The sequence below is a fragment of the Halichoerus grypus genome, chromosome 11, assembly GCF_964656455.1.
Source record: "Halichoerus grypus chromosome 11, mHalGry1.hap1.1, whole genome shotgun sequence".
NCBI lineage: Eukaryota > Metazoa > Chordata > Mammalia > Carnivora > Phocidae > Halichoerus > Halichoerus grypus.
In genome coordinates this window covers 48,649,510-48,674,715 of record NC_135722.1, presented here as the reverse complement: position 1 = coordinate 48,674,715, position 25,206 = coordinate 48,649,510, and the positions used below count along the sequence as shown (strand labels likewise).

Genomic DNA, 25,206 nt, shown 5'->3' with positions numbered 1-25,206 from the left:
TTAATAAGATTGAAAAATCCCTGGCCAGACTTATCAAAAATAAAAGAAAAATGACCCAAATAAATAAAATCATGAATGAAAGAGGAGAGATCACAACCAACACCAAAGAAATATAAACAATTATAAGAACATATTATGAGCAACTCTATGCCAGCAAATTAGATAACCTGGAAGAAATGAATGTGTTCCTAGAGATGTATAAACTACCAAAACTGAATCAGGAAGAAATAGAAAACCTGAACTAGCCTATAACCACTAGGGAAATTGAAGCAGTAATCAAAAATCTCCCAAAAAACAAAAGCCCAGGGCCAGATGGCTTCCCAGGGGAATTCTACCAAACATATAAAGAAGAATTAATACCTATTCTTCTGAAACTGTTCCAAAAAATAGAAATGGAAGGAAAACTTCCAAACTCATTTTATGAGGCCACCATTACCTTGATCCCCAAACCAGACAAAGACCCCATCAAAAAGGGGAATTACAGACCAATATCCTTGATGAACATGGATGCAAAAATTCTCACCAAAATACTAGCCAACAGGATCCAACAGTACATTACAAGGATTATTCACCACAACCAAGTGGGATTTATCCCTGGGCTGCAAGTTTGGTTCTGCATCTGCAAATCAATCAATGTGATACAATCCAGTACTAAAAGAAAGAACAAGAACCATATGATCCTCTCAATAAATGCAGAAAAAGCATTTGGCAAAGTACAGCATTTTTTCTTGATCAAAACTCTTCAGAGTGGGGCGCCTAGGTGGCTCAGTCGGTTAAGCGACTGCCTTCGGCTCAGGTCATGATCCCAGGGTCCTGGGATCGAGCCCCGCATCGGGCTCCCTGCTCCACGGGAAGCCTGCTTCTCCCTCTCCCACTCCCCCTTATTGTGTTCCCTCTCTCGCTGTCTCTCTCTCTCTGTCAATTAAATAAATAAATAAAATCTTTAAAAAAAAAAAAACTCTTCAGAGTATAGGGATAGAGGGTACATACCTCAATATCATAAAAGTCATTTAAGAAAAACCCACAGTGAATATCATTCTCAATGGGGAAAAACTGAGAGCTTTCCCCCCAAGGTCAGGAACACAGCAGGGATGTCCACTATCACCACTGTTATTCAACATAGTACTAGAAGTCCTAACTACAGCAATCAGACAACAAAAAGAAATAAAAGGCATCCAAATCAGCAAAGAAGAAGTCAAATTCTCACTCTCTGCAAATGATATGATACTTTATGTGGAAAACCCAAAAGACTCCACCCCAAAATTGCTAGAATTCATACAGGAATTCAGTAAAGTGGCAGGATATAAAATCAATGCACAGAAATCAGTGGCATTCCTATACACCAACAACAAGACAGAAGAAAGAGAAATTAAGGAGTCGATCCCATTTACAATCACACCCAAAAACCTAAGATACCTAGGAATAAATCTAACCTAAGAGGCAAAGAATCTGTATTCAGAAACCTATCAAATACTCATGAAAGAAATTGAGTAAGACACAAAGAAATGGAAAAACATTCCATGCTCATGGATTGGAAGAACAAATATTGTACGATGTCAATGCTACCTAGATCAATCTACACATTCAATGCAATCCCTATCAAAATACCATCCACTTTTTTCAAAGAATGGAACAAATAATCCTAAAATTTGTATGGAACCAGAAAAGACCTCGAATAGCCAGAGGAATGTTGAAAAAGAAAAGCAAAGCTGGCAGCATCACAATTCCAGAGTTCAAGCTCTATTACAAAGCTGTCATCATCAAGACAGTATGGTACTGGCACTAAAACAGACACATAGATCAATGGAACAGAATAGAGAGCCCAGAAATGGACCTTCAACTCTATGGTCAACTCATCTTCGACAAAGCAGAAAAGAATGTTCAATGGGAAAAAAGACAGTCTCTTCAACAAATGGTGTTGGGAAAATTGGACAGCCACATGCAGAGGAATGAAACTGGACCATTTCCTTACACCACACACAAAAATAGACTCAAAATGGTTGAAAGACCTAAATGTGAGACCGGAGTCCATTAAAATCCTAAAGGAGAACACAGGCAGCAACCTCTTCGACCTCAGCCACAGCAACTTCTTCCTAGAAACATCGCCAAAGGTAAGGGAAGCAAGGGCAAAAATGAACTATTGGGACTTCATCAAGGTAAAAAGCTTTTGCACAGCAAAGGAAACAGTCCACAAAACCAAAAGACAACCGACAGAATGGGAGAAGATATTTGCAAATGACATATCAGATAAAGGGCTAGTATCCAAAATCTATAAAGAACTTATCAAACTCAACACCCAAAGAACAAATGATCTAATCAAGAAATGGGCAGAAGACATGAACAGACATTTTGCCAAAGATATCCAAATGGCCAACAGACACATGAAAAAGTGCTCAACCTCGCTCAGCATCAGGGAAATCCAAATCAAAACCTCAATGAGATACCACTTCACAGCAGTCAGAATGGCTAAAATTAACAAGTCAGGAACTGACAGATTTTGGCAGGGATGCGGAGAAAGGGGAACCCTCCTACACTGTTGATGGGAATGCAAGCTGGTGCAGCCACTCTGGAAAACAGTATGGAGGTTGCTCAAAAAGTTGAAAATAGAGCTACCATACGATCCAGCAATTGCACTACTGGGTATTTACCCCAAAGATACAAATGTAGGGATCCGAAGGGGTACGTGCACCCCGATGTTTATAGAAGCAATGTCCACAATAGCCAAACTGTGGAAAGAGCCAAGATGTCCATCGACAGATGAATGGATAAAGAAGATGTGGTATATATATACAATGGAATATTATGCAGCATCAAAAAAATGAAATCTTGCCATTTGCAATGACGTGGATGGAACTGGAGGGTATTATGCTGAGCAAAATAAGTCAATCAGAGAAAGACATGTATCATATGACCTCACTGATATGAGGAATTCTTAATCTCAGGAAACAAACTGAGGGTTGCTGGAGTGGTGGGGGGTGGGAAGGATGGGGTGGCTGGGTGCTAGACATCGGGGAGGGTATGTGCTATGGTGAGCACTGTGAATTGTGCAAGACTGTTGAATCACAGACCTGTACCTCTGAAACAAATAATACATTAAATGTTAAAAAAAAAAAGAAGATAGTAGGAAGGGAAAAATGAAGGGGGGGAAATCAGAGGGGGAGACCAACCATGAGAGACTATGGACTCTGAGAAACAAAGTGAGGGTTCTGGAGGGGAGGGTGGTAGGGGGATGGGTTAGCCTGGTGATGGGTATTAAAGAGGGCATGTACTGAATAGAGCACTGGGTGTTATACGCAAACAATCAATCATGGAACACTACATCAAAAACTAATGATGTAATGCATGGTGATTGACATATTAAAAAAAAAAAAACTTCAGACCACTGGAACAAATAATTTTAAGAGCTGAATTCTAGTCCATGATCTATCTCTTACCAACTTTGCAATCTGAATCAAACCTCAGATTATCTAAATTTTAATTCCCTTGAGAGTGAAAAAAGGATATAATCTTAAAAAATTCAACAAATCATGAATGCAGACATTTTATAGCCTTGTTAGTGGTTAAGAGAAAGATCTATTGAATACGTATTGGGGACCTGGTCCCACAATGCACTTTGAAAATATAAAGATGAAAAAGTCAGATTTCCCTTTTCAAAATCTTGACAAATAGATAACACAAGTAAGCAAGCCATTATAGTCCAATGTGTTACACCCATAAGAAAGATACATATTCAAGTAGCCCATATGAGGAAGGTCCTAATAGTGCCTTTAGAAGTGGCCTTCAAAGAAAGCAATGGATGGAACTGGAGGGTATTATCCTGAGTGAAAAAAGTCAATCAGAGAAAGACAATTATCATATGACTTCTCTCATACATGTAATATAAGAAACAGGGCAGAGGACCATTGGGGAAGAGAGGGAAAACTAATGGGAAGTCATCAGAGAGGGAGAAAAACCATGAGAGACCCTTAACTATAGGAAACAAACTGAGGGTTGCTGGAGGGAAGGTGGGGATGGGGTAATTGGGTGATGGGCATTAAGGAGGGCACGTGATGTCATAAGGACTGGGTGTTATACGCGACTGATAAATTGTTGAACACTACATCTGAAACCAATGATGTACTGTAAGTTGGCTAATTGAATTTAAATTAAAAAAAAAAAAGAAAGCAATGGGGTTTTCTTTATCTGCACCTGGGCAGCTGAGCCCTGCTAGAGAAAAATCACAAAAGAAGACAGATGATACTGCCACAAAAGAAGACAGATGATACTGCCATAATTTATGGTCATGGAGCTCAACTGATTCACAAATAATGGCTGGCTATCCTACACTATGTTTTAAATCAATTCACTCTCCACGCTTCCCAAAGACTCTTGCCTCTGATCTCCAATCTGCCACCCTTACTCACTTCTCTGACTCTCAGCAGACAATTTTACCTTTTATTTTACAAATGAGGCTATAGGATGCATAGTTATTCAACTTCCCACTATCAAATCATTATGCTCACCTTCTCACATCTTTGCCCATTCCTTCTTTATTTCTTATCTAAGACCAGTCCCTCCATCTGCTCTACACATCCCATTTTCAGGAAAATCATCTATCAGAGATCCCCTCTCTTTCTGTATATTAAAATCATTCTTCTCACAAATATTCATTGAGCACCTACTATGTGACAGGCACTATTCTAGATACTTGAAATAGCTCACTGAACAAAACAGACAACAAGCCCTAATATTAAGAAGTTACATCCTAGTGGAGGGATACAGGTAGTAAACACAGTTCTTCTCAAGACTTTGAATAAATACAATAAGGATATAAATGTGAGAATTGATGAGCTCTGTGGAGAAAATAGAGCAAGGAAGGTAAAGAAAATCAGGAGTGCAGAGAGTTGAGCAGATTCATATTTCAAATAGGATGATCAGGATAAGCCTCATTGAGCAGAATCATGAAGGTGACAGCCATTTGGCTGTCTGATTGGAAGAGCTTTCCAGACAAAGGAACAGTTAGTTCAAAGACTTTAAAGTGAAATAAAATGTGAGAACAGCAAGTCCAGTTGCTTGGAGCAGAGTGAGTGGAAGGGAGAAATGAAATCAGAGAAATAAGGGGTAGGAGAAGTGATGATGAGCAGATCACCACAGGCTTTCTAAGCAGTTGTAATTATGTTGGCCTTTACTCTGAGTAGATAGGGGACACTTAGAAAGGGTTAGATCAGTTGAATGACTTGATCTTATTGATGTTTTAAGAATTCTTCTGGCCTGGGGCACCTGGGTGGCTCAGTGCAGTTAAGTGGCTGCCTTTGACTCAGGTCATGAGCTCAGAGTCCCTGAGATCAAGCCCCGCAGCAGGCTCCCTGCTGAGCTCCCTCTAGCTCCCCCTGCTCCTGATCAATCTCTCTCTCTCTCTGACAAATAAATAAACAAAATCTTAAAAAAAAAAAAAAAAGAGTTCTTCTGGCAGGTTCTTCTTATCTAAATCATTTCCTACAACTTTTTAATGGTTAATGAATTATCTCTTTCTAAAAATAGTCCTTCTTTACTGGTCATATTTTTGCATCTGCCTGAAAAAATTGTGCAATTAATTAATCCCTCTCTTTCCTCTCCTTTGATTGCCTACTTTCTACTGCTACTACCTCTCTGGTAATATTACCTTTTTAAAAATGTTAGCTTTAGTTTCCCACTCCCTAACTCCTCACCTAACCTTAACCCCTACACCTTCAATCCTACCATGACAGTTCCATGTACTGAGAACACTAAGACAAATAGACATTGGAACTATTTAGTAAAGGAGAAAGAGAAGGGAACAGAGAATTAGAATATAATGTAATAAGCATTGAAATAGAATATTGAGTGTTCTAATTCTCAATAAAATACTAAGTATTGGGAACCCAGGGTAAAGAATAACTCTTTGTCAGAGGAGCCCAGAAAGCCCCTTCACAAAGGAGGTGCCATTTGAACTGAAATGAAGCTTGTAGAGTTTTGGAGAGGAGGAGAAATATCAAGGAGACAATAGCAAATGCAAAGGCACAAAGTAAAAATAAGTTAATGATGGAATGATTTGCATTTTGATTAGAAAGAATTGGTGGCATGGAGGAGGGAAATGGATCAAGATAAGACTGGAGCATGAGGTTGTATATGATTAGTCCTCTTCCCACTTTTTCCTATAATTTTTTACTAATTCCCTCCCCATTTCCACACACTGCGTCCTACAACATCTGACAAAATACCTCTTGTCACACTGACCACATGTGGAAAACAAGATGAGTCTCATTTGCATAATTTTAGCCTGAACTCCCTTGATTTTTAAGATTAGTATTTTATTCTTGAAACTTTGAGGAAGTTGATATTACTGTATTTCCTCCAGCATGACCTAGATCTCTGCATATACCCCACCATTCTGAGTACATGAATGAGGGCCACATGGAACTACTCTCCTTCACTTTCTCCCAGTTTTCCTACTTGGCCTTCATCATCTTCACTCCTCATCTCTGCCTTCCCCAATATAATCTATCCAATAATAAAAATATTCATCCTTTATTGGGTGTCTATCGTATGGCAGAATTTGTACTAGGTTCTTTCCATATTTAACTTACTTAATTCTTACCACAACCTAATAAGGTAGATATTATTGGTCCCACATTACAGATAACAGGGTAAATAATTTGGCCAAATTCATACAAGTAAGAAGTGGTGGAGATGGAATTATAACCTAAAACTGTTAGTGCCCAAAGCCTATGCTCTTTCTACTAAGGCATAATCCTCCCTCTTTAAGTATTGCTTCTCAACTCTCTCTCTTCCCACTGCCATGCTTCCAGTTCATACCCCAATATTGTGTATCCACAGTCTGTTCTTTCCTTATTTCTTTACCATCTCACCCACTCTCCTGATCTTCAGTCCTGATCCTCAAACTGAAACCAATTTTCCTTTTAATTCAAGTCTTTCATGTCCAAGCTCCTCATAGCTTTTATACCAATGTGAGCCTTGGTTCTAAAGTTCCAAAACCTGATTTATCTAGTCATTTTCCATAGTAACTTGCCTCTCAAACATGTATAACATTCAAGACCTCCTAGTACTCATGATGCTTTTCACCCATCCCTAGTTAGACCTCCATACATGTCTGAATCTATATGGCCTTTCCCACTGCACATTGACCTCTGATCCAGACACTGACCTGGTGTGTTCCACCTAGTCACCATTTCCTAACTCTGAAGGTCTTTATTAGGAAAAGAGTGTTGGCTTAGAGGAGGCTCACTGACTGAGTCAAAGGAATAGATTCATGTGTATTTTTAAAAAGATTTTATTTATTTATTGGAGGGAGAGAGTGGGTGAGAGACATGAGCTGGGCGTGGGGGGGTATAGGGGGGAAGGGCAGATGGAGAGAGAGAAGCAGACTCCCCTCGGAGCAAAGAGCCTGACGTGGGCCTCAATCCCAGGATCCTGGGATCATGACCTGAGCTGAAGGCAGACTCTTAACAGACCTAGCCACCGAGGTACCCCTAGATTGATGTGTATTACTTGGAAGATGCTATAGGTGGGAAATAGAAGGAAGGGGAAGTTAGGTGAGAACTAGGGGAATAGTGAAATAAAGGAATGTAGTTTGTATAATTTGGGTGAAAGTAGGATGGAAAGAAAAATTGAAAGTTCAAGTCTCAGCAGAGGTAGAGTGGGCATGCATTACAAGAGGCTAGAACCCATACAGAGGCTAGCAAAAAAGACTATTGTCCACTTAAGACAACACATATAGATACTAAACAGTATTCCTTTTTCCAGACTGAGTGATTTTGCTAAAATAAATATGATCATGGACTCTCCAGTTCAAATCCTGTAGTGACAACTGTACATCCGAACTCCTTACATTTCATAGCAGGTCTCTCATGATCTGACCCCCCACATTCTTCATATCTTAATCTTCCTTTGTTAGATACTCAACTGAAGCTCAAGCCACATTGAAGAATTTGTAGTTTTCAGGGCAACATCCCTCTTCAAGACTGTGCAGTTGTGCATACTCTGTCCTCTACCTGAAATTCTTCTTAGCTCTTGCCATCTGGCAAATGCCTACTCAGATTCATCCTCTCTATAAACCCCCTACGCACCCCCTACTATCACCTACCTCCCGCCCATCATCCCCAGCTATCTGGTTTTGTAACATTTTGTAACATCCCCAGAGCATCATATCATGACAACATGTATCATTTTTTTTAAAGATTTTATTTATTTGACAGAGAGAGACACAGTGAGAGAGGGAACACAAGCAGGGGGAGTGGGAGAGGGAGAAGCAGGCTTCCTGCTGAGCAGGGAGCCCAATGCGGGGCTCGATCCCAGGACCCTGGGATCATGACCTGAGCCGAAGGCAGACGCTTAACGACTGAGCCACCCAGGCACCCCAACATGTATCATTTTGCTTACCTTTCACCACTACTAGATTTGTGAACTCCTTGAAAATACCAATTTTATCCTGTTTTCATCTTGTTCATCTTTTTAGCTCTAGTGTCCAACATAGTTCCTGATGCATGGTTGGCCCTCAATAAGCAAATAATTTGTGATATTCAATCAAGGATAGGTGTCTCACCATAGTGCATGCTGTTTACTTCTCTTTAGGGATCTGGGAAGTAGGTTGTCTTGGTTGAGTCTGGTGTGGAGACCGTGGTTCATTTGCCCAGTGGCCAGATCTGTGGAGAGCTACTCACAGGGAATATGGCCTGTTTTGCCTCTCCACCTGAAAAGATTTGCAGATAAGTTATAGAAAGGAAAATGGAAAAGGAAATAAAAAAGAGCCTTTAGAATAGCCTGATCTAAATCCTGGAAAATTGTTTCTCTGTGAAACTCAAGACTTCCATGGCTTTGTGATTCTCCTTGCCTGGGAAAGACTCTGGGGTCCAGATGGATTATAAGGAAATGAAAAATTACTCTGCTATTGATTCAAAGAAAATGCAGCATAGCCAAAATGCAAAGGTTATTTCTGGGCCTGTTGAATGCTCCTGTTGGATGATAGCCCAAATGAGAAGAAATTTTTCTGTTTTGTGTGTTTTTTTTCTGTAGCTGTTCGATGTGTATCTTTTCCCATTCCTCTCTCTTGCTCTCATCCTGTTTCTCTGCCACTGAACTTGGGCTGGCTTTGCATGTTGACTCTTCCCACAGACCTCATTCAGGCAGAACCTGGATAGGAATAGGTCAAGGACGCAACAAGCCCGCTGCTCAGTAGAGACAACCATTCTTTAAAAGACACATCCTTGGGGATCTGGTTCACAAGTGCTATAGGATTTTCAAGAGCAACAGTGACAAAGAAATTAGAGAAATTTCCCTAGTGATCTCTGAAGGTCAACAAACAGAGAAGATGCTAGATGACTATCAATGGAAAAACAGAGAACAGCAACAGCTTCATAGCAAATCAGCCTGGGATTGATTCTAGTCCTGATCCCAAGCCTTGATTTTCCTTCCTCTCTCTGGTTGTCTGGGAAGTAACTATTACTTGTGATCTAGGACTTTAAGGCATTAATATTACTGAGAGAAGTGCTGGTGAGAGGCTGAAAATACAGAAAAGATGATTGAATAGTGTTAATAATACAAGCTAAACTCTAGGGAGAAGCACAACTTTCTCTCTATTCCCTTCACTCAAGAGTACTCCCAAGCATCAAAGACAAACAACTGTACATAGAGCTAGGGATCAAGCTTTGATGGGTAAAGCAAATTTAGAAGTAGCAAGTTTTGTCTCTTATCTTTTAAGGAAACTTCTCTTATCTTGGCTCTTCCTTTGGGAATGTTTTACATTACTCTTCTCTTCTGTGTTTCATGTGAATAGTTATTAAGAATAACCCAAGGAAGCGGTTTTAGAAGGAGGAATATCCATTTCCAGAGACCCAAGAAGAAAATAACCTGGGATTCCAAGCAAAGGAGGGCCAGGAGGCAAGGCAAAGGGCACATGAAACAGGGCACAGATGGCATCTCTGCTCTAAACCTTAAGATTGAAACCTTCTCTTTGCCCATTTAATCTTTTCATGTCTCCTTTAACCACCAAAGTGTTAAGACCTTGAGGGCTATGATTAGACTATGGGTCTGGGGGAAAGTACAAGAGGCTGCTCAGACTTTTAAAGTCTAGGAGTTAGATCAGTAGAACAAGAAATGACCTTGTGTCTCAGATCTGGTCCAGGCCTGCTCACCAATTAAGAGACTGAGGACACGTAATCTAACATGCAACAGAATGTGTCCTTGCCTGCAATATTCCTTTTGCATATAACTCTCTTTGAAAACAGCAGATGTGGTAGCAGCAGCTGAAGGCTACTGTCCAGTATTTGAAATTTTTCTTAGTTCCCTGTTAAATACTTTTGATTAGAGGTAAGACTATCAAACATAAGTAGAATTTTGGTGCCATCTATATAGCATTCATGTGAACATATTTTTTGGACTAAAATTCATGAGCAAGAACAGAGATCATTTTTTATGTGTGGATTTATTTTTATACAAACACGTAGTTATAATATATGTCAATTTATATAATAACATATCAACTTATCCATTCAATTAATATCCTTTACTAAAAATAAATTTAGGTGAAATAATTATGAAATTCAACAGGAAAATAGTTATTATTATATTTATGTGATTATTTTCATCATTCATTTAATGTGGGGGCTTACATGATATTTTTCCATTTATGCTTGTAAGGAACTCTGCTTTGGTCAATATTCATAAAGTTTATTGATTTGGTTAATTTGATTATCAATAGCTGAAACACTGGAATTCTAGGATAATTCCAGATACCTTAGAAAGTAATTAAACTATCCATTCAAGCTCTCATGCCAGAAACTGTTGAATTATTCTAAACTTTAATTCCTTTACCCCAAAACACCCCATCAATCAAATGACTAAGGTCATCTCTATTTAAAAATTCAGACTACCATCAGTTGGGACTTAAGGACATCTGTGAATACGTAAGAGCAAGAGCAACTCTTTACAGAAAACTGAGACTAACTAATCAATAAATAACAATTTTCCCATGGTGATTGTATCATCAGTGTTCTGTTATAGGTAACGGAAATCACCTTAGCTAGTTTAGGTAGAAAGAGAATTTGGTTCTTTAAAATCATTGAGAGAGCTGGCATGGGGGTCTTTAGGCTGAACCCCAGGAACAACATTCAGCCTCCAGAATTCCCTCATCTCAATCACAATAAAGTTGCTGCTGTTGTTGCGGCTTCCTCTGCAGGGCTGATGAATCAGAATCTACTGGCTCCAGAACTTTGGCCGTAATTTACATCAGCCAAATCAATGTCCCACACTCTCCCTCCCTCTGCATATGATTTATGTGTGAACCAGGGTCCTATATAAGCACACTAGAGAGGATCCTAAACATGAATGAAAACCTGAGAACTGTAGTTTTAGGTTTTCCAGCCTCAGCATGTTAGAAAGTATTGAAATGGATATGAAGAACTAATACATGATATTTACCTCAGTCTAAAAACTGGAAGAGTTTGAAAGAATAGGGTATTTAAAAATTAGAACTACGCCAGAAGATTTGGCACTGTGGCTTTCGACAGAGAGTAGACATACATTCACACAGGGATTTACTCATCAAATATCTATTGACTATTGAATAGATAATAAATAGAAATAATTTTTAGTAATTGCGAGTCATACAGAAATGTCTATGATATAAGAAACTTATAATCTAGTATGAGAAATAATATGTATATTTGAATCATTATCAGTATAAGACAGAGTCTGGAAGAATGTTATAACCAAGATATTGTCACACTAAATAGGAGTTAAGTGCAGCTAGAGATCATTTCTTTCTAATAGTGTGGGGATAAATAACCAAAAGCTGGAAGTTGGAAAAAATGAAGGAAGCTTCATGGAAGACTTGGGACTCCAGCCCAAGTTTTAAAGATATTATGAGCAATCCTGTTTATCTTGTATTTTGATGAATAATTTAGAATAATATGTGTCAAACACTGTGCCAGATGTTTTCACATATATCCATTACAATTTTTTTTGAGTATAGTTGACACACAATGTTACATTAGTTTCAGGTGTGCAACATAGTGATTCAACAAGTTCATAGGTTATGCTGTGGTCACCACAAGTGTATCTAATATCTGTCACCATACAATGCTATTACATTATCATCATTGACTGTGTTCCCAATGTGGTGACTTTTATTTCCATGACATTCATTCCATAACTGGAAGCCTGTATCTACCATACCCCCTGACCCATTTTGCCCCTACTCCCCTCCCCCTGGCAACAATCAGTTGGTTCTCTGTATTTACAGGTCTGATTCTGTTTTTTGTTTGCTTGTTTATTTGTTTTGTTATTTAGATTTCACATATGAATGAAATCATATGGTATTTGTCTTTCTCTGACTGACTTATTTCACTTAGCATAATACCCAGCCATGTTGCAAATGCATGATCCCATCCTTTTTTATGGCTGGTATTATTCCATTGTATGTATGTATATATATATATATATATGTATATATATATCACAACTTCTTTATCTATTCTTCTATTGATGGACACTTCAGTTGCTTCCATATCATGGTTATCGTGAATAATACTTCAATATACATAGGGGTGCACATATCTTTTTGAAATACTGTTTTTGTTTCCTTTGGTAGTGGAATTATTGGATCATATGGTATTTCTTTTTTAAATTTTTTGAGGAGGCTCCATACTGTTTTCCACAGTGGCTATACCAATTTACACTGCCGCCAACAGTGTATAAGGGTTCCTTTTTCTCCACATCCTTACCAACACTTATTATTTCTTGTCTTTTTCATTTTAGCCCTTTAGATAAGTGTAAGGTGATATCTCATTGTGGTTTTGATTTGCATTTCTCTGATGATTAGTGATGTTGAGCATCTTCTTATGTGTCTGTTGGCCATCTGTATGTCTTTATTGGAATAATGTCTATTCAGGTCTTCTGCCCATTTTTTTCCCCTTAAGATTTATTTGAGAGAGAGAACAAGAGAGAGCAAGAGAGCATGGTGGGGAGGGACAGAGGGAGAGGGAGAAAGAATCCCAAGCAAACTCCATGCTAAGCGTGGAGCCCCACATGGGACTTAATCCCACAACCCTGAGATCGCGGCCCGAGCTGAAACCAAGAACCATTCACTCAACCAACTATGCCCCAAGTCTTCTGCCCATTTTTTAATCAAATATTTGAAGTTTTGTTTTAGTGTTGAGTTGTATAAGTTCTTTGTGTAGTTTGGATATTAACCTCTTACTGGATATATTATTTACAAATATCTTCTTCCATTCAGTAGGTTGCCTTTTTGTTTTGTTGACTGTTTCCTTCATTGTGCAAAAGCTTTTTATTTTGGTGTAGTCCCAAGAGTTTAGTTTTGCTTCTGTTTCCCTTGCCTGAGGAGACATATACAGAAAAATGTTTCTGTGGCCAATGTCAAAGAAATTACCACCTATGTTTTCTATGAGTGTATGGTTTCAATCCTCACATTTAGGTCTGTAATCCAATTTGAGCTTTGTATATGTTGTAAGAAAGGGTTCAGTTTCATTCTTTTACATGTAGCTGTCCAGTTTTTCCAAGAGACTGTCTTTTTCCAATTATATATTCTTGCCTCCTTTGTCATAGATTAACATGTAAATGTGGGTTTATTTCTGGGCTCTTTATTCTGTTCTACTGATCCACTTTTGTGCCAGTACCACACTGTTTTTATTACTACACTTTGTAGTCTATCTTGAAATCTGGAATAGTGATAACTCCAGCTTTGTTTTTCTTTCTCAAGATTGCTTTGGCTATTTGAAGTCTTTTGTGGTTCCATAAAAATTTTAGGATTATTTGCTCTAATAGTTTTGTGAAAAATGCTGTTAGTATTTTGTTAGGGATTGCACTGAATCTGTAAGATTGCTTTTGATAGTATGGACATTTTAACAATATTAATTCTCCCAATTCATGAGCATGGAATATCTTTCCTTTTGTTTGTGTTATCTTCAATTTCTTTCATCAGTGTTTTATAGTTTTAGGGGTATAAGTTTTCCACCTCCTTGGTTAAGTTTATTGCTAGGTATTTTATTCTTTCTGGTGCAATTGTAAATAGAATTGTTTTCTTAATTTCTCTTTCTGCTTATTTATTATTCATGTACAGAAATGCTACTAATTTCTGGGTATTAATTTTGTGTCCTGCAATTTTATTGAATTCATTTATTACTTATAGTAGTTTTTTGGTGGAGTCTTTAGAATTTTCTATGTATAATATATTATCTGCAAATAGTGACAGATTAACTTCTTATTTACCAATATAGATGACTCTCTCTTCATTCTTGTCTGACTGCTGTGGCTATGACTTCCAGTATTATGTTGAATAAAAGTGGTGAGAGTGGATATCCTTGTCTTGTTTCTGATTTTAGATGAAAAGCTCTCAGTTTTTCACCATTGAGTATGATGTTAGCTGTGGGTTTTTCATATATGGCTTTTAATATGTTGAATTATGTTCCATCTAAACCTACTTTTGTTGAGAGTTTTGATCATGAATGGATGTGGAATTTTTTCAAATGCTTTTTCTGCATCTATTGAGATGATCATATGATTTTTATTCTTCAACAAATATATTCATTTTTATTTAATTTTCATGCCAACTTTTGAAGGTAGCTATTATGACCCACATTTCACAAATGAGGAAACTGAAGCTCAAAGAAATCAAAGTTCTAATAACCTAAGGAATACTCAATGATAACAATTGGTAATGTCAGAGTCTGAAGCAAAATATTTGCCTCCCAATTATTTTCCCAGGTACCTAATTGTCAGTGAGGCTGTTTTAAAAGCCTGATTATGTTATTTATTGGTAAACCTGAGTGAATGAATTAGAAGCACCTAGAAAAATATATTGAGGAAATTCTTTTATAGATCCTAAAGTATGGTCTGACTTACTCTAATAAGGAAAGAAGTGCAACCTAAGAAGGAAAGAGTAAGGGATTCGTTCTGTGCAGTAAACTAACTTATGCTAATTCTAAGAGGAACTAAGTGTTTCTTAATGGCATACACACTCTTACAATAAATGGCAGAAAAGCTGGGCATGATATATTCAATACCTGAGTTTAAATTTGCTGAATGTGTTACTCAGAACTCTCAGAATCAATTCAGTTTGGCAGTGGCATCATGTGAATGGAAGAAAAGTAGAAGGTATTTATGGAGAAATACTTGAAAAATTAAGTGTGGAACAAATGGTTTTATATTTTAATTCAAGTTCTGTCATATATCATACTTAAGTAGAAAATGAGGTTTGCCTGTGTTATGTTATTGATTTCAAAATCTAAACATATGGGACTTTTTAGAGTGTTATTTTATTCCAAGCATTCCCACTGAGATTTATTTCAATTTGACTAACATTTATCAAGTGCCATATCAGCCAGGATTCCAGTAAGAAACAGAAAGTAATGTTTGCTGAAATTTTTGAGTAGAATTAAATGTCATGACTAATTCACTGAGGTTGGGCAAGATAATGACAACAGACAAAGGATGTTGAGCCCCATAAGGATTAGCAGTGTAGAAACCCAGTGATGGCTGCAGCCTCAGAAGTGACACCCTTGTTGCAGGAGCTGTAGTTATGGCCAGTCACCCACCCAGGAAAGCAGAAATGAATCCCTTGCCATCTCTTGCCTGGTATCATTCAATTTCCTACTGGTGCCTCCTACTGGCTCAATGAAATTGGAAGCCAGAGGCCAACAGAGCCAGAGTGTACAGTCAACAGAATCAACTCCTCCTACCCCCTCAGAGTTGGGGTACACAAAGGGTTAAAGGAGAGCAAAGAATAGATAATGGGGGCAAGGGGATAGAGAACAACCACCACAGTTGCCTACTACTGTGTCAGGGACTGTGGCTGGTATTGTGGACACAAGGATGAATAAGGTTAGTTTCTGCCCTAGAGGAACTCACAATCTAGTGAGGAGTCAAACACAAACTGTCATCTGCCAATCAAAATGAAAAGTTGTTGTAGTTGAGGCCTTGTTCCTGCTTCACTCTCTCAGTGACTACCATTCATCTAGTAGAAGTGTTACAAGCTAAAGATCTAGTACTTGCAGGAACTGAAAACGACTCTATAGAACTTATTATATGTTTATAAACCTATATAGTAAGAAAATCCACAAATTGGTAAAATCTGGATAGGTAAGCATGAATCTATTTCCTCATGTGACCCCTTTCTTCCTCATGTCACTTTGTGCTAATCATCTTTCAGGTCTTTGGGTATGCTGCTGTTTATTTCTCTTGCCACTCAGCCTTTCCTATCTCTGCAACACCTGACCTTCACTCCTGCCCACTATTTTTCATTTAATTCCTTCAAGTGTTAGCCTAAATGCTACCTCTGCTGGAACATTTTCCCTTACTTGCATCATCACAGTTCTAACACTGAAGGTAATTGTGCCTTTATCTTCCCTACTCACCTCCGAGCTGTTTGAAGGAAGATTCTGTTTATTTTTGTTGTTGTTGTTGACCAGTATATTCTCATGGGCTATCACAGTCCAAAGAATAGGAGCACAAAAAATAATGAATGAGTGAATAAATGAAGGAATGAGGTTAAGCAAGATAACTTAGTATATTGTAAGCATTGAGTACATTAAGGTGACTAATATCATCAAAATGGATGTTTCATTTTGAGGATCAGTAAAAAACAAGGTGGAGTTGGTATAGGTGGGAAAAGATTAGATATTATTGAGGTTCATGAATGCTAGAGTGATTCTAAAGTAATAATAATAAGTAGAATGAGTAGGTCCTATTTAATTCAAATTGAGAATTCTTAAGTGGTAAAGTAACATTGTAAGAGCAATATACATATGAGAAAGATTAGTCCACACATGTTGAATAACATTCAACATTCAGGAGACCAATTTTAGACACCTACTTAAAGTGAATAGGATATAGAGAGGAAAGGTAGCTCTTTCTGATTTTTTTTTCAAATTTTAGTTTCTGTTTTTTCTCAATTTCAGTTTCAATTCTGTAGAATTCTCCCTGGTACATTTCTTTTTCTAATCAGCAGATCCCTCAATGGTATCTAACAATCTCATTTGTCTTAGAAAATTTTGTATTCATTTTTTACCTTATTTATGTGTAGGACATATTTTATATTGATATATTGAGGCTTTCAGCTCAAACATATATTGATGTAATGGTATTCCATTTATTTGCTGATAATAGTCATATTACAGCATGGGAAGGCCATAAGAATTCAAGAGCCCAAAAGACAATTTCTCAAAAGACATATAACAACTGCAAAAGTTGCAGTAATACAAATTATCTCATCTCTCATGAAACTATTGATCCCATCCGTAGAATGAGAAATGAGCTATTATAGTCCTGGAAGGAGGCAACAATTGGAAAAAATTGTGAAATGATCAACAATATTATTAATATCAGTGGTAGTTGGTCATCATTAACCCAATGCAATCATAAACATCATTATCACCACCATCCCTACGACCACCACCACTACCATACCATTATCAATTATCATAACATCTACACATATCTTACTGGCTGGATTGCTTCTTCCTTCCAGGCATCAATGTTTGTTAACTAATGTGCCCCTAGAGCTACTATCACAGACTCTTATATATAGAGAGAATCTAATACAGTGGATTGTGGAACTAGACTCCCCAAGTTCAAATAATGGCTTTGATATTTATTAACTATGCAATGTTGATCAACTTATTTAACCTCTCCGTGTATGTTTCAGTTTCCTGATCCATAAGATCAGGCAAATAATCATAACTAACTCATAGAGGTGTTATGAGAATAGAAGGGTTTATTATATGTAAAATGCCAATAACACCAACTTATACATGTCAAATATTTATTATTATTACTCTGCATGTCAAAGTAATTTTTAAATATATACAGTGTGTATTAAAACTAATTCAAAATTAAAGAAATACATAATGTGTCCTGTTTCTAGTTTTAATTTTTTCCTCTTTTCCCATGCTGTGATTTCTTTAAGAATGTAGATTTATAGAATAACACTAATAAGCAGAACCATGAAGTGTCACAGGAATGACATCCTTGCCAAGACACTGTCTCCTCCTCAAGATAGCAGGGCTTAGCTGAGCAGGAGGCACTGTCCAACCCCTATGGTCTTTTTGATAGCATTTTTTACTTCCTGGTTCCTAAGGCAGTAGATGAACGGATTTAGCATGGGTGTGAGGACTGCATACACAGCTGAGATTAGTTTGTTGGAATTAAATGATGCAATAGCTCTGGGCCGAACATACATAAAAATCATGGCTGTATAATAAATTACGACTACAGTGAGGTGTGATGCACAGGTGGAGAAGGCTTTCTTCCTTCCCTGGGTGGAGGGTATCCTCAGAATTGTGGAGACTATGTAGACATAAGAAAGGACAGTGGTGATGAGTGGGAAGACAAGAATGACAATAGCCAAAGCAAAGTCCACTAGCTCAGCTGTGGACATGTCTTTGCAAGCCAGCTTGAGGATTGGTGAAATGTCACAGAAAAAGTGGTTCATGACATTGGAACCACAAAAGGCAACATGTGAAATGAAATAAACCTTGATGACAGAGACCATGAAACCACTCACATAGGAGAAAGCCACCAGCTGTACGCAATAACCTGTGGTCATAATGACTGGGTATTGGAGAGGGTGGCAGATGGCCACATAGCGGTCATAGGCCATGGCTGCCAGAAGCACACACTCAGTGCAGGCGAGTGCGATAAAGAAGTAGAGTTGAGTCATGCAACTGGTGAAGGAGATGCGCCGTCTCTGTAGAAGGAATCCATCCAGCATCTTGGGGACAGTGACGGAGACATACCAGACCTCCAGGAAGGACAAGCTACTCAGGAAATAGTACATGGGCTTATGGAGGGAGCCAGTGATCCAAACAGTGAGCATGATGATAAGATTCTCTACTACCACCAGCAGGTAGACCACAAGGAAAAGGAAGAAGAGCAGGACTTGTAGCCATGGGGCAGTGGGGAAGCCCACCAGGATGAATTCACTGACCAGAGTGATATTTTTCCCCAGCATGACTAAAAGCACTGAGAGGTATTGAAGTCTTATATAACGGCACTACAAATAATGAAGATGATTATGCTACCAGACAAGAGACCAAAAGAAGTTAGTAAATCAGACTTTCCTGCAAACGACTCATAAAATAACTTCGTCAACACAAAGTAATCTTTAAATGTGAAAGCACACATTTCCATCAAAGTTTTTTGTTGTTCTTTTTGTGTTTGTTTTTTATGAAAGTCTCCCAGAATCAAAATGCACTCCTCGAAACCAATATTGAACTGTATGTTAATTACCTAAAATTTAAATTAAAAAAATGTACTCCCACCCTTAATTCTCACTCCCCTGATTAAATATTTGAATGTCACTACCCATGTCATTCCCAGGTCCTTTGTCAATAAACATAGATAGTCTCTCCCTTGTTGGTTCCAGATCTCTGTTTAATTAGGAACTTACTGCATGAAGATTTCTTTCCTCCCTAAAGGAAATGTGAGGGATAACCTCATGTCAGAAAAAGTTTCAAAGTTTAATATTTGGGTGATCCATTGGCTGTAGTCCTTTGATCAGCACAGTTTCTTCAGTCTTTATTTGTGGAAATAAGAGATAGTAATTCTTGGAAAGTTCCTTAGTGACTCTCCAGCTGCTTTCAGATAAAAATGGAATTGTTTTCGTTATCACACATAGGAGGCACTTCATATATTGATCCAGCCATGTATTTCTTCTGCCTCATCACTCATGACCCTCTAAATGGTTTCCATGATCCAGACATGCTCAACTAGTTTTTGCCCCCCAAACACACTAATCACCGTCACGCTTTGCTTACACTCTTCCCTCTTCTTATTGTGCCCATCCCCCAATCTTTATTGGCTGATTCAAGCTTCAAGATTCCACTTAGAAGACATCTCACCAAAACTCAGTCAAGAGCTTCAAAAACATTTGCTCCCAGTGCACAACCCCTTCACATGTTGAGATTTCTCTCCATTACACTGCAATTTTCTAAAACTCAGGGAGATGTTGGTAAAAGGGTATAAATTTCCAGTTATAAAATGAGTAAGCTCTGGGGATCTGATGTGCAGCAAGGTGACTGTAGTTAACAATACTGTATCACGTACTTGAAAGTTACTCAGAGTATATCTTAAGTATATCTTCTCACCATACACAAAAAGTGATAATTATGTGATGTGATGGAGATACCACTTAACCTTATTGTGATAATAACTTCACAACATATGCATGTATCAAATCCTCACACTGTACACCTTAAACTTGCCCTTATATCTCAATAAAACTGGGGGAAAAAAAACTTTGCCTTCATGACTGTGAACCCAATGCCTAGGATAGTGATTAGAAAATACATGAATATTAAATGAATATAGGATTAACAAGTGAATTAATGAATCCCTTGGAGCTTTGGGATCCATAGGAAATAGATCAGTGGCAGAGGAATGTGAATTCAGGGTACTTTGCTGGCAGAAGGCATCTATCTATCAGACTGCAGATCTTAAGCATAGCCTCAGCTTGCATATCCAGGGTATTGTCACAGCAAACATATCCACAGGGTCTGAAAACAGTGGATATGATCCCTGGCCTCAGGTTACTTGGTAGATTGGGTCTGAAAATATCGTCCAGTGTCTCAGGTCTCCTAGAGGAGTAAGGAGAAAGGAGGCAGGAAGGCATGTGAATATAGTGTAAGGATAGGCAGGTCTTATAATGCTGGAAGAAAACATATTTGTGAGGTAGCCCAACTATTTTAACCTGTGGTCCACAGGGTATCTTTTGAAAACACATGAATGAATGTGTCTCTCTGTTAAATATCACACTCATCCATAAAGATCCATAAAGACTGAGGTCAGGTCTTGCCTTTAGAACATTGCTCACTCCTGCCAAACACTTTGTCCGTCATACTCTTCACTTGACACACAGAGGGTGGGAGGCTGATCAGGGACTCATTGGACTAGAGATCTTCTGGCCATGGCTCATAGCAAGGGACAGAAGAATGAGGCACTGAAATACATATTACTGACTCACTACCTCCTTTCCATAGCAGCATCTATCAGCAGAGCTCAGCCCTGCTTGCTGGATGGAAAGGGATTGTATCTTACCTCCAGGCCTCCTCCAACACCTTCAACCTGAAGTAGTTCATTAGTAAGCCATTTCTGGCCTAGTTTTTCAGTGCCTTTCACCTAATAATTTTCCTTGGGAAAAGCAACTGGTTCTGGGAGCAGAAAATAGTGAGCTTTCCCATGTTCTTGTCTCAGTGGGAAGAACGTAGAGACTTTCCTTCAGGGCATGTATAGCATTCCACATTCTCACCATCAGCCACACAATTTCCCACACATTTACCTTTGTCTACTAGTTAAGAGCATTGACTTTAGAGTCAGAACAAGGCTATTAGGTGTGTCATCCCGAACAGAATATTCAACAATTATGGACTTAAAGATCCATTGCTGTGAAATAGAATAATGTTAATAATGCCTATCTTACTGGTTTGCTGTGAAAATAAATGTGATAATGCACAGAAATCACTTAACATAGGAATTGGTCCATGGTTTTTCTCTATAAGTGTTAGCTATTACTATATTATGTCACATTAGACTCACACATGCTAGTCACTCACATGTGTTCATATAAACACACAGACATTCATTCTCTCTCTCTTTTACTCATCTTTTTTCTGTTACATTCTGGGGGAATGAGGGAAGCCAAATTTCCCAAAAGGACTATAGCATCTTTGAAGAGCTCTGAGTTACAATCACTCATGCCTCTTTCTTATCCTCTCTCTAGAATATTGCTTTCATATATTCAAGCATACCCCTGTTACTTCATATTTTCCTCCACTTTTTGGCCATGGATGTACCTCTCAGCTGGTTTTATTTTGTATCATAGAGAAATGAAGAATTCTATCTTACTATTTTCTTTGTTTTCAGAACTGAAAGCACTAAGCTCTGGGGTCTCCTTTATGGTATCTGAGGAAATAAATCCTTTCGTTGTACTATAAAACCTTTTTTCCAGTCTTGTATGTGCTTATTTCCAAGAGACAACATGGACACCAACAGACTTCTTCTAGAATAAGAAACATATCTTTTGGGCCTGGTCCAACACCCAAAAGATCCCACAGCTGCCCACATAGCCTCAGCCTTGGGTAAAGAAATAGTGAATCTTCATTTTCCCATTCATTCTCCACAATACCCTTTCTCCTGTCCAATCATGGTGCTTGTAGCCACTTCCCCCAAGTCCCTCTTCATCTTCCTTGGAACTTTCTTGAATCAAGATATCGGATCAACCAATCTCACCTGAAACTTTCAACCACTCACCATGGTCCACCTGCCCTCTCTTCAAGAGTGGAAAATTTTGCAGACATTTGCAACTAAACATGGAAAAGCAGACTGGCTTGCATATTTTTATACTTCACCTGGAAATCCACCTCTGGTCTCTGCTTAGACTGCATGATAGGTATTGCAGCATTAAGACAAGTCTAGAGCTGAGGCAGGAGAATATATTTAACACTCACCTACGGCTTGCCCATGTCTTCTTCCCAGGAGGCTCACTGACAGTCTCTCCTGGCTCTAGGGAAACTCTGTATGTGCTGCTAAGACTATGTCCAGAGGATTTTGACAGGGAAGCTGAATCTCCATTTACCTACTAGTTCCTGTTTATACCTGGACCAAGTTTATTTATATCTGTGGGTGGGATGTGGCCCTTTTCTCTTACTACTATATGTAATTTAATGCAACACTAAGTTACTCAAAACCAGGATAAGAAACCTAACTGGGTTAATAAGATAACCAATACATCCATTTGCTTATTCACAAAATCACAATCAGCTTTTATTGAGCTTTTATCATGTGTAGGGTGCTGTGCTATATGTTATTTGGAATAAAAATATGTAAGTCATGGTTTCTGTCCTTCAGGAACTTGTAGTATTCTAAGTAAAATAATAAATACACACTATAATGAGCATAGAATGTGACATGTACCAAAAGAGAGGTACACCATGCTCTAGGAACTCCAATGAGGGAGTAACTTAGGAATTTAGAAAAAGATTCAAGAGGTGTCATTCTAGACTCATACAGGAAGATAGTGTGGAAGTAGTGTGATGGGAAATAATTTAGGTTCAGCAGTCAGAAGATCCAGTTCCTAATCTAGGTTCTACCATTTTTAAGACCTTTGACCTTATGAAATTGTTTTTATTTCTCAGTTTATTCACCCATAAAATGGGATAACAATAATTCACTTGTTAACATCATATCATTAATGTTAATTTCAAAAGTAATATGTATATGAAAGCAATTTTTTAAAAAGATTTTATTTATTTATTGGACAGAGAGAGAGCACAAGCAGGGGGAGTGGCAGGCAGTGGGACAGGGAGAAGCAGGCTTCCCGCTGAGCAGGGAGCCCGATGCAGGGCTCAATCCCAGGACCCTGGGATCATGACCTGAGCTGAAGGCAAACGCTTAACAAACTGAGTCACCCAGGTGCCCCTATGAGAGCAATTCTAAAACAGCTTTGTGATAACTACACAAATGTAAAATATTACCTGCGTTGGAATGTGAACCACAGCCATGAGTCGATCAGAAGAAATGAGGTGAGAGGGCTTTCAGTGTAGAGAGACTAGCACAGGAAAGAGTATAGTGAGAAGTGAGACAATGTAATAATGAGGCCCCTGCAGTGTCTAGTGGTCACACCCACCAAACTTGGACTCCAGGAAGTATTCAGTCATTTGATCAATGTTTGCGAAGCATGCGCTGTGAGCTAAGAGCAGTGTGAAATGACAACTCCTGTCTGTCAAGTTATTCACAGCTGAGTTAGCCCATAGACTCTGTTATTAATTGTTGTCAGTAACCATAAAATTAAGAATCAAGTGCTAGAAGTTTTGTTGTAATGAAGGCCTGGGAAATATACTTGTGTCTCTGTGAGTAACCAAAGGTGGAGTAAGGGAGTGAAGCAGGGGTTTAAAAAATGAGAAATCCTAGAGAAACTTTAGATCCTAGAAGGAATCTAAAGGTCTATGTGTGACTAATTGGAATTTTATGGAGAAGGATGGATCTAGCTCTTTCCCTACCCTCCCATATTCTTTGTCTAAAGGCATGTGGTGAGTTGGCACTAATTCTGGGAAGGCTGGGACCACTGGGTCCTCATGAAATGAGACTATGGAACATGAAAATCAGGGAGGGTAATTATCCCCTGAGGAATGACTCTAAGAGAAAATGAAAACACCTATACGCCTTCTCTTCTCTGCAGGCATGACACTGTCCACTCATGTTTGCCAACACCAAATGGTGCTGTCTGAAAGGACGGGTACAGTTTTGTTAGGGCTGCTAAATGTAAAGCAAGAACTCTGTCAAATATACTCCAACTCTCTCTTATCAATCAGCAAAATAAAACAACATCAATATATGAATTTCATGAGACTTAAAAATCCAGTAAAATTTGAAAAAGAGATTTTCAACATAACACATAAAAGCCAAATATTTGCTGTACATATTGCCATAAGCAAAAAGGGACAGCTTACTTTTAGTATTATGCAGTCACTGAAATCAATCAAGGTCTATTAAATTATTTGGTATAAAGAGACCAATAATTTATTTCTCTTTTAAATAAAATTTTTAGGATAATATTAGTTTTACAGAAAAGTTTTAAAGATAGTAAAGAGAGTTCTCACACTCTTCTCCCCCAGTCTCAGTTTCCCCTAATATTGTCACATTACATTGCCCTGTACACTTTCAAAAGTAAGAAACCAAAACGGGTATATTATTGTTAACTAAACTCCAGGTCTTATTCAGATTTTACCAGTTTTTCCTTATCCTTTTTATGTCACAGGATCCACTGTAAGGTATCACATTCCATTTAAGTATTTTGTCTCTTAAGTACCCTCTGATAGTTTCTCAGTCTTATAAGGGCTTTTTAAGCAAAATAGGGTTTTCAGTGCTATAGAAGAACTGTTATTTCTAAAATGCTCTGTTCCAGAAAGGTTTTTGGATATTTTCTGACTTTGTTCAATGTGAAATGTTAGCAAATTATAAAGGGATTTGATTATAAAGTTCAAGTAAAAAAAAAAAATCACAATCTAAAATTCATCTGCGCAAGGTTGTATTGGGCAAGAAATTAAAATAAAGACCAAAAGGGGGAAAAAAAAGACCAAAAGGAAAACAGATCATATTGTGAAGAAACTTGAAAGGCAGACTAAGAAACTTGAAGTTTATAAAAGTTGATGGGAACCAGTAGATATTTTTGAGCATGGAAGC

The 25,206-nt window shown here is 38.1% G+C and overlaps 1 protein-coding gene across 1 annotated transcript; it reads right to left on the bottom strand.

Annotated features, from left to right (window-relative positions):
* Positions 1-18,034: 18,034 nt before the first annotated feature.
* Positions 18,035-18,979, bottom strand: LOC118538125 (olfactory receptor 6B9-like). Its single transcript, XM_036095961.2, has one exon. It carries the CDS (start codon positions 18,977-18,979, stop codon positions 18,035-18,037), a length of 945 nt encoding a protein of 314 aa, XP_035951854.1.
* Between the last annotated feature and the right edge of the window lie 6,227 nt (positions 18,980-25,206).

Excerpts from the sequence above, each read along its gene's own strand:
- LOC118538125 (XM_036095961.2), bottom strand. The coding sequence starts at position 18,979 with ATGCTGGGGAAAAATATCACTCTGGTCAGTGAATTCATCCTGGTGGGC.